The following is a 9,989-nucleotide window of genomic DNA, read 5'->3' on the forward strand; positions in this document are numbered from 1 at the left end:
GCCTCAGCCTCCCAAGTAGCTGGGACTACAGGTGCCTGCCACAACGCCTGGCTATTTTTTGGTTGTAGTTGTCATTGTTGTTTGGCAGGCCCGGGTTGGGTTCAAAGGCACCAGCTCCGGTGTATGTGGCTGGTACCCTAGCTGCAGAGCTACAGGCACTAAGCTATGAGCATTTTTTCATGTGTTTGTTGGCTGTTTGTCTGTCGTCCTTAGAGAAGTTTCTGTTCAAATCACTTACCCACTTATAGAGGGTTGTTTGCACTTTTCTTATTATTTAATTTGAGTTCTCTGTAGATTCTAGTTATCAGGCCTTTGTAAGATTCATAACATGCAAAAATCTTCTCCCATTCTGAGGGCTGTCTTTTTGCTTTGTATGTGATACTCTTAGCTGTGCAAAAGCTTTTCAGCTTGATCAAGTCCCAGTTATTTATTTTTGGTGTTGCTGCAGTTCCTAGGGGGTCTTTTTCATAAAATTTTTCCTAGGTCAATATCAAGTGTTTCCCCAGTACTGTTTTCTAGAATTTTTATTGTTTCATGTCTTAAATTTAAATCTTTTATCCAGAATCAATTTTTGTCAGTGGTGAGAGGTGCTGGTCCAGTTTCAGTCTTCTGCAGTCTTCTGTGGATAACCAGTTCTCCTAGCACCATTTGTTAAATAAGGATTCTTTTCCCCATTGCATGTTTTTGTAAGACTTATCAAAGATTAAATGACAATATGTGGCTGGGTTCATCTCTAGATTCTCCTATTACATAGATCTGTATCTCTATTTTTGTGCCAGTAACATGCTGTTTTGATCACTATAGCCTTGTAATATAACCTGAAGTTAGGCAATGTGATGCCTCTAAAATTGTTTTTATTTCTCAGAACTGTATTTGCTTTTTGGGTTATTTCTGGTTCCATATGAATTGAAGTACAATTTTTTCAATATCTTTAAAGTGTAACATTGGTGCTTTGATGGGGATTGCTTTATAGATTGCCTTGGGTAGTATGGACATTTTAGTGATGTTGATTCTTCCCAGCCATGAGCATTGTATGTTCTTCCATTTGTTGACATCTTCTGCTATTTCCTTTCTCAGAGTTTCATAGTTCACTTTACAGAGATCTTTTACTTCTTTTGTTAGATATATTCCCAGGTACTTCATCTTCTTTGGTGCTATTGTAAAAGGAATAGAATCTTTGATTTTGTTCTTGGCTTGAGAATTGTTGGTGTATATGAAGGCTACTGATTTGTGGGTATTGATTTTGCAACCTGAGATGCTGCTATCTTCCTTGATCACTTCTAAGAGCTTTGTAGTTGAATCCCTGGGGTCTTCCAGGTAGAAGATCATGTCATCTGCAAAGAGGGAGGGAGAGTTTGACCTCCTCTGCCCCCATTTGGATTCCTTTGATCTCCTTCTCTTGCCTGTTTGCAATGGCTAGGACTTCCAATAGTATGTTAAGTAGAGGTGGAGAAGAGTGGGCATTCTTTTCTGGTTCCAGATTTCAATGGGAATGCTTTCAGGTTTACTTCATTCAATATGATATTGGCTGTGGGTTTGCTGTATATAGCCTTTATCAGCTTAAGGAATGTTCCTTCTGAGACGATTTTCTTGGTATTTTTTATCATGAAAGGATACTGGATATTATCAAAAGCCTTTTCTGCATCAATTAAAAGAATCATATGGTCTTTGTTTTTGATTCTATTTATGTGGTGCATTATATTTATAGATTTGCGTATATTGAACCAACCCCATGTCTCTGGGATAAAACCCACTTGATTATGGTGTATAACCTTTTTAATGTGTTGTTGTATTCTGTTTGCTAATATTTGGTTAAATATTTTTGCATCAATATTCAGTAATGATATTGGTCTATAGTTTTCTATTTGGGTCCTTTCCTGGTTGGGTGATCAGGGTGATATTTGCTTCATAGAATGTTTTGGGGAGGATTTCTTATTTCTGTATATTTGGAAAAGTTTATGCATTATAGGAACTAGTTCCTCTTTAAAGGTTTGATAGAATTATGGTGTAAAACCATCTGGTCCAGGGCTTTTCTTTTGTGGGAGATTTTGTATAATTGATGCTATTTCAGTACTTGATATTGGTCTATTCAAGATTTCTTACTCTTTCTGGCTGAGTTTTGGAAGGTATTGTGCTTCCAGATATTGATCCATCTCCTCTACATTTTCATATTTCTGGGAATAGAGTTTTCTATAGTAATTGTTGAGAATCTTTTGTATTTCTGTAGTATCTGTTGTCATTTTCCCTGTATCATTTCTGATTGTAGTTATTAGAGATCTTGTTTTTCTGTTTCTGGTTAGTCTAGCCAAGGGTTTATCTTTTTTTAATTTTTATTTTTGAGACAGAGCCTCAAGCTGTCCCCCTGGGTAGAGTGCTGTGGCATCACAACTCACAGCAACCTGCAACTCCTGGGCTCAAGCGAGTCTCCTGCCTCCACCTCCCAAGTAGCTGGGACCATAGGCGCCCGCCACAACACCCGGCTATTTTTTGGTTGCAGCCATCATTGTTGTTTGGCAGGCCCGGGCTGGATTTGAACCTGCCACCTTAGGTGTATGTGGCTGGCGCCTTAGCCACTTGAGCCACAGGCACCAAGCCTAGCCAAGGGTTTTTCAATTTTATTAATCTTTTCAAGGAACTGACTTTTTGTTTAACTGATCTTCTGAATAAGTCTTTTGTTTTCAATTTTATTTAGTTCTGCTCTAATTTTGGTTATTTCTTTTTTTCTCCTAGGTTTGGGATTAGGTTGTTCTTCCTTTTCCAGTTGCTTGAGATGGCCCATTAGGTTGTTGACTTGCTCTCTTTCTGTTTGCTTGATGAAGGCATCTAATGCTATAAGTTTCCCTCTAAGGACTGCCTTTGCAATATGCCACAGGTTTTGATAGTTTATGTATTCATTATCATTTTGTTCCAGAAATCTAATGATCTCCTTCTTGATTTTGTCCATGACCCAGCTATCATTGAGCATAAGGTTATTTAGTTTCCATAATTTTATTTGAGTATGAAGATTTCTGTTGCCGTTGAATTCAACTTTTATTCCATGATGGTCTGACAAGATACAGGAGATAATTTCTATTCTTTTGAATTTGTTGAGGTTAGCCTTGTGACCTAAGATATGATCAATTTTGGAAGATGATCTGTGGGCTGATGAGAGGAATGTGTATTCAGTTTTGTTAGGATAAAGTGTTCTATAAATGTCTATTAAGTCCATTTGTTCTAGGTTCTTCTTTAAGTCCATTATTTATTTGTTTAGTTTCTGCTTGGAGGATCTGTCCAGCACTGCCAATGGGGTGTTAAGATCTCCAACTATTATAGTATGGGAAAATATATTGTTCAGATCAGTTAGGGTTTGTTTTATATATCAAGGAGCATTCATATAGGGTGAGTAGATGTTAACTATTGAAATCTCTTCATGTTGTGTGTTTCCCTTGACCAGTATGAAGTGTCCATCTTTGTCTTTCATTATTTTTGTTGGTTTGAATCCCATTGTATCTACATATAAGATTGCAACCCCAGCTTTTTTCTGCTTTCCCTTTGCCCATCCCTTCACCCTGAGTCTTGTTTTATCTTAATTAATTTTAATTAATTTTATTTAACATAATTTTCATGTGTCACAAGATTTAAAAAAAATTTTTTTTAACCACTTAAAAATATGAAAAACATTTTTAGATTATGGCTTGTATGAAAGCTATAGTCAGACTTGCCTGTCGAGCTAGTTTGCTGACCCTGTGACTTTGCTGATTGCTTTCTCTTTTCTCCCCTTTTAAAACATCTATTGCCCTTATTACTTATCTTCTGTTTTACTCATTTTGCTGCTTAATCATTTATTTTCTTTCATTGTTAATGTGTTTGTAATTTGATTTTTAAAAAATTAAACTTTAAGTCTTGGAGAATAGGGTTCTATAATTTTGGGCCTTTTAATGCCTTGCATATTTATAAAAATTATATCTTCATAGATATTTGGGAGAGTTGCAGAGAAATAATATCTGTCATCCAAAATAACTTAGATAAGATATCATAGGTTGGCTCAGCGCCCATAGCACAGTGGCTATGGCGCCAGCCACATACATGAGGGTGGCAGGTTCAAACCCAGCCCGGGCTAGCTAAACAACAATGGCAACTGTGACAAAAAATAGCTGGGCGTTATGGCAGGCACCTGTAGTCCCAGCTACTTGGGAGGCTGAGGCAAGAGAATCGCTTAAGCCCAAGAGTTGAGGTGGCAGTGAGCTGTAATGCCACGGCACACTCTACTGAGGGTGACATAGTGAGACTCTGTCTCAAAAAAAAGATATCATAGGCTGAAGTAAGTAAATGGTGGAGGAGAATTTGAACTAAGACCCTGTTCTTTCCATATACTTTTTTTTAATACTAAGAAATACACAGCAATGAACCAGTTTACCTTAGATACTAACTACTTACATATTGCAATGAGTTTTTACATAGGCTGAAGTAATCAGTGATAGTTTTTTTTTAAATTAAAGAACAATTTTTTTAGAGGCTGGGTCTTACTCTTTTAACCAGGCTGGAGCACAGGGGTTTGCTCATAACTCATTGTAACCTTGAACTCCTGTGCTCAAGTGATCCTCCTGCCTCAACCTCCCAGGTAGCTAGGATTATAGGCACCCACCATAATACCTGGCTAATTTTTTCTTCTTCTATTTTTAGTAGAGACAGGGTCTTGCTCTTGCATAGGCTGGTCTTGAACTCCTAACCTGAAGCAATCTACCTGCCTTGGCCTTCCAAGAGTGTTGGGATTATAGGAGTGAGCCAGAATACCTGGCTCAGGTTTTTTTTTTTAAAGAAGATGAGTTGAAGGATCTCCAAAATAAACTTTCAGATTCTTTGTATATATGATTACAAAGCACTGTATTCTTAAATGGTAGGTTAAAAATCAGACATTTCTTTTTAAATATTTATTATTATTTTTAATTTTTATTTTAGGTTAATTTGAGAGTATTGACAACTAAGTTACAACTGTTTGCTTTTGTTACGTAGAATCCCTCTTGTAGTTGAGACATTTTTTCCCTGTAAATTAAACTCCTACCTTTAAAATTGTGTAAAAAAAGTAAATTAATATTAATTGTACAATGAAATAAAGTTGAAGAATGTACATAAAGTTTCTGTCAAAACTGTGTGTTTAGTAGAAACCAGTGGTTAAATCAAATCTTAAAGTGGTGATTTCAACTAATTTGCTTGAGAGAAATTGATGATTCAGTCTAAACAAAGATTAGAAATGTAAATGAAGAGAATATCTGACAATTAGAGTAAATACTTGTGGAGTTTCTTCCTTGCCTAACAAACATTTTGGGTGTCTACACTGCTACAGGGAACTCAGACTATTGAGAGAAGTGAATGATGATAGAGATATATACATCAGGCACTACAGAGACAGAGGAAGAGTATGTCATTCAACCTGAGTGTGTGAGGGGAGAGATTCCACTCTACCTCTTGGGGAGTTGTTGTCTGAACTTCCCCTGCTTCTTTATTAGCTTTTAAAATTACTTAACGTTGCATAGTTGTTAAAGTAGTGAAACAATCCAGAAAGTGCAAATCTTTACTTATACTTTCTGCTTTCTAATCCCTGTTCTTCAGAGTTACAGTTAATAGATTGATAAATATACTTCCAAATATTTTCCTATGATTAGCTCATCAGTTTTTTCCTCCCACAAAATAGGGCTCACACCGTACATACAATTTTGGTAGCTCGCTTTTTTCCCCAAGTAATACTTTATCATGCCTATATTGCCATGTTGGTAGATATAGATGAACCTCGTTTAAAACTTGCTGCTCACGTGATGGGATGTATATACCATCATTTATTTACATTGCTTCCTATTCACAGGACATCGAGGTTTGCAGCCTATTATAAACAGTGAAGGTATAACCTTCCTTCACAAATTTACAAACAGATATATTTGTTTTCTTTTGTGAATTAAATTTAAAACGATGAGTAGGTGAAGGAGGGGATTAATGTGAAGGGGAAATGTTTTCTAGGCTAAGTGAACAAGGCATATATAGTTTGGAAAACGGCTGAAGAAAACGGCAAACTTGCAGTCAGACTAGTATTTCTGTTTCTGTGTTATAGAGCTGCACCTCCTGTTTTCTTGAATCTTGTTTTATAATGGGCATTTCTTTACTGAATAACTTAAAATTATTTTCTTATTTTGAGAATTTAAAAACTTAAAAAAAAATGTTACCAGATAGGTAACATCACGATGTGATAAAGTGATTACTCAGAGGTCTCACAGAGGTGAAGTAGATGTTCTGGAAATAGAGTTTTTATCTTGCTGTCTTTCTCTTAGCTGTGTTATCTAACTCAGAATATCTTACGCAGAGTTTAAAATACCTTTTTGTGTGTCTAGTCCTCCACTTATCCAATCAAAACAAATTTGGGTTAATTCTTATAATAGTTACTGGTAAATTGGTACTTTATCAAGTAGGTATATGCAAATGGTGTAGATGACTTAAAATAGATGAGTTAAATTTTGTTATACACCTCTTTTATGTATAAAATCTTATTATTAAAATGTTTTCATTGCTCTAATTTTGTTTCAGACAAATTTCCAATTTTGGAATGTTGCCCTGTAGTGTGATAGGAAGTACTAACTAGTTTTATAGTTTTATTGTCCCCCCCCCCTTTTTTTTTGAGACAGAGTCTCATTATGTCATCCTTGGTAGGGTGCTGTGGTGTCACAGCTCACAGCAACCTCAAACTCTTGGGCTTAAGCGGTTCTCTTACCTTGGCCTCTCAAGTAGCTGGGACTACACATGCCTGCCGCAATGCCTGACTATTTTTTTGTTGCAGTTGTTATTGTTGTTTAGCAGCCTGGACTGGGTTCAAACCTGCCTGCCTCTGGGTATGTGGCCGGCACTCTAACCACTGAACTACAGATGCAGTGCCCATTCCCCTTTTTCAGTAAGAGTATTTGGTTTATTGTTTAGTTTCTGCTTTGTACATAATCTAACCTTTGCTAATTTTTCTGTATTAGAATTATATTGTTAGGAGAAGGCCAAAATTTATCAGGTGCTAAATTAAAAAAAAACATACTTTGGAAACAAAATGATACATTTGGACAATAGTAATATTCTGAGTTCTAAAAGTCAAAGTTCTTCTTTTCTAGCTTGTGGTTTGGTTGCATATGCTTTGGTGTCTAGAAATCTGATTCTTTGTAAGACTCAACTTTTAAAATTTCTTATTCACTTAAAAAATACATGCTAAATAGTTCTAATTAGTGTTATTACATTAGATAATATTATTTTTTTTTGAGTGAATCAGCCTAATATGTTCTCTCATTGTCCTAAATAATAATTGTATTATGTATTGTATTGCATGATTATGAAATACTTATACTTCATTCAAAGGTAATTATTACTTTATGTGAAATATAATTTTTAAGCATTCACATGTATAATTTTACTTAGAGTTATTTTTAGAGAGTACACATTTGAGAAAATGGAATAACTTTTTATTTAATTTTTCTAGGGCTGCTTTAGAAGAAGTAGAAAGTGATGTGGCAGAATTGGAACTAAAACTTGATAAGGTAAATATTACATTTTTAACTTTTTGAAATATTTATTCTTGTTTTCCACAGATAATAATTAGTATTTATAATACTAGGTGGCCTACATTGCTTTTTATCTCTATTAGGGAAAGTACTGCTGTGATCTCAACTCTACACGTGAGGAAATTAAGGCTAGGGATGTTAAATAGCTTGTTCAAAGTTTAATGTTTAAGTACTAGAGCAAGAATTTGATTCACATCTGATTTCAAAGCTCACTAGACATGTGCTCTTTGTGTTGTTGGAAGCTTGTTTCTGTATTCTCCATGAAAAAGATGGCATCTGTGTTTTTGGATGCCTAATGGATTGCATACATAACCTGACTGTTCTATAAATTCGAGTGTGGCCAGGTTCACATATAAATAAAGTTTAAAGTATTCATTCCCTTTTAAGCTAATACCACAAACATTTCATATTTAGTTAATAATTGATATGATTATATTTTATGTACAGATAATGTACATTTCCCACCTTCTGTATTAATTGCTAATAATATTTTTTTTGGTGTTTATCCAGTGACATACTGGGCAGAAATATTAGAATGAATAACCCTTGACTTCAAATCAGTTTGTTTAGATATGCTTCTGTGAATTATGTGAGTATGTTTAGTGAAATGTATCTCCTTAAATTTCTGGAGATTAGGTGCATGTATTTGAAATACCTTTTCTAAAAATAGTTTCTCATATAATTATTATTGTACATGTTATTGCTATGTAAAGCAGTGCTTTTCAAACCTTACTATGGATAGGAATACTTGGATATCTTATCTTGTAAAAATATAGATTCTGATTCTAAGAAATTCTCCTTAAATTTCTGGAGTTAGATGCATGTATTTGAAATACCTTTTCTAAAAATAGTTTCTCATATAATTATTATTGTACATGTTATTGCTGTGTAAAGCAGTGCTTTCCAAACCTTACTATGGATAGGAATACTTGGATGTCTTATCTTGTAAAAATACATATTCTGATTCAGTAGTTGGGAATACCAACTGTATTTCCAACACAAGAGTCTGAGTTTCTAATCAGATTCCAAGGTACTACCCATGCCTTTGGCCCATGGATTGCAGTTTGAGTAGTAAGGATATAAAATATATTATTTATGCTGAAGGTTTTCAGATGTTTTGAGACCATGAAATATATGTATGTCTATACTGTAAATAGTATAGAAGCTGTATAAAACAGCAATATTATTTACATATGTTAAACAAATTAAAAGTTTAGAAAATGTTTTGTGGTTATTTTTATATAATACTCTATAATATTTATAGCCCTGTAATATATAGTATTATTTAAGTTTTTATAGCAATCCTATGAGGTAGGTAGGATACCTTTTTTTTTTTTTGTGACAGAGTCTCAAGCTGTCGTCCTGGGTAGAGTGCTGTGGCATCACAGCTCACAGCAACCTCAAACTCTTGAGCTTAAGCAATTTTCTTGCCTCAACCTCCCAAGTAGCTGGAACTACAGGCGCCTGCCACAACACCCAGATATTTTTTGGTTGTAGTTGTCATTGTTGTTTGACGGGCCCAGGCTAGATTTGAACCCACCAGCTCTGGTGTATGTGACTGAACCTCAAGAAGGAGAAGGGGACTTGCTTCAGATCACAAAGTTATTATAGAAGAGGTAGAACCAAGATTAGAACCTCTTTCTCTCTCTCTCTTTTTTAAAAGACAGGGTCTTGCTTTGTTGCCGAGGCTGAAATGCAATGGCATGATCATAGCTCACTGTAGCCTTAAACTTCTAGGTTCAGGTGATCCTCCTCTCTCAACCAAGTAACTGCACCACCATGCTCAGCTCATTCTTTTCATTTTTTAAGAGATACGTTCTTGCTGTTTTGCCTAGGCTGGCTCTTGAACTCCTGGGCTCAAGTTCTCCTGTTGCCTCAGCCTCCCAAGTAGCTGGGACTACAGGTGTGTGCAACTGAGCCTGGCCATTTCTGTGCTTTTATTATCAGTTCAGTACTCTTCTTGTGCACCACTGTACTTTAGGATCCACCTTGGAGATGTTACTTGGAAAATTTCTAATGAACACTAGCAAGCTTCTAGGCAAGTGTTAGTAAAAACTTTGGGAAAGGATAGTATTTTCAAATATTTTCTACTTAAAAATTATATGTATGGGCTTTTTATTACTATTTTATCATTATTGTTTTCTACCCTGGGATATTACATTTATTTTAAAGTACTCTTTAAAACAAAGTTTTTTAAACCCTTAAGGTGGACAACGGAAGATAGAGTTTTGATTTTAGGGTAAATTTGTGTGGAAGTATATAGAGGGACAAGACTTTGTAAGGAATTGTAGAGTAGTATAATAAGGATATCTGTGCTTTTTAGGTAGAACTGCATATAAATCGTATGGAACATGGAGATGGGGGACCTCAAAACTTAAAGTTCCTAAATAGATAGAATCCAGTGACAGTGTTTTTTTTTTTTGTTTT

General features: G+C 35.2%; 1 protein-coding gene across 2 annotated transcripts in view; it reads left to right on the forward strand.

The window, feature by feature from the left end:
• Positions 1-9,989, forward strand: part of ACAP2 (ArfGAP with coiled-coil, ankyrin repeat and PH domains 2) — a 149,762-nt gene that overhangs the window by 65,696 nt on the left and 74,077 nt on the right. For both annotated transcript variants that reach the window (XM_023514852.1, XM_003792686.2), the window contains exon 2: positions 7,481-7,538. In XM_023514852.1, coding sequence (XP_023370620.1) covers positions 7,481-7,538 — 58 coding nt within the window. The remainder of the gene's footprint in view (positions 1-7,480; positions 7,539-9,989) is intronic.

The sequence above is a fragment of the Otolemur garnettii genome, unplaced genomic scaffold (genome assembly GCF_000181295.1).
Source record: "Otolemur garnettii isolate 467f Iridium unplaced genomic scaffold, OtoGar3 scaffold00060, whole genome shotgun sequence".
In the NCBI taxonomy this organism is placed as follows: domain Eukaryota; kingdom Metazoa; phylum Chordata; class Mammalia; order Primates; family Galagidae; genus Otolemur; species Otolemur garnettii.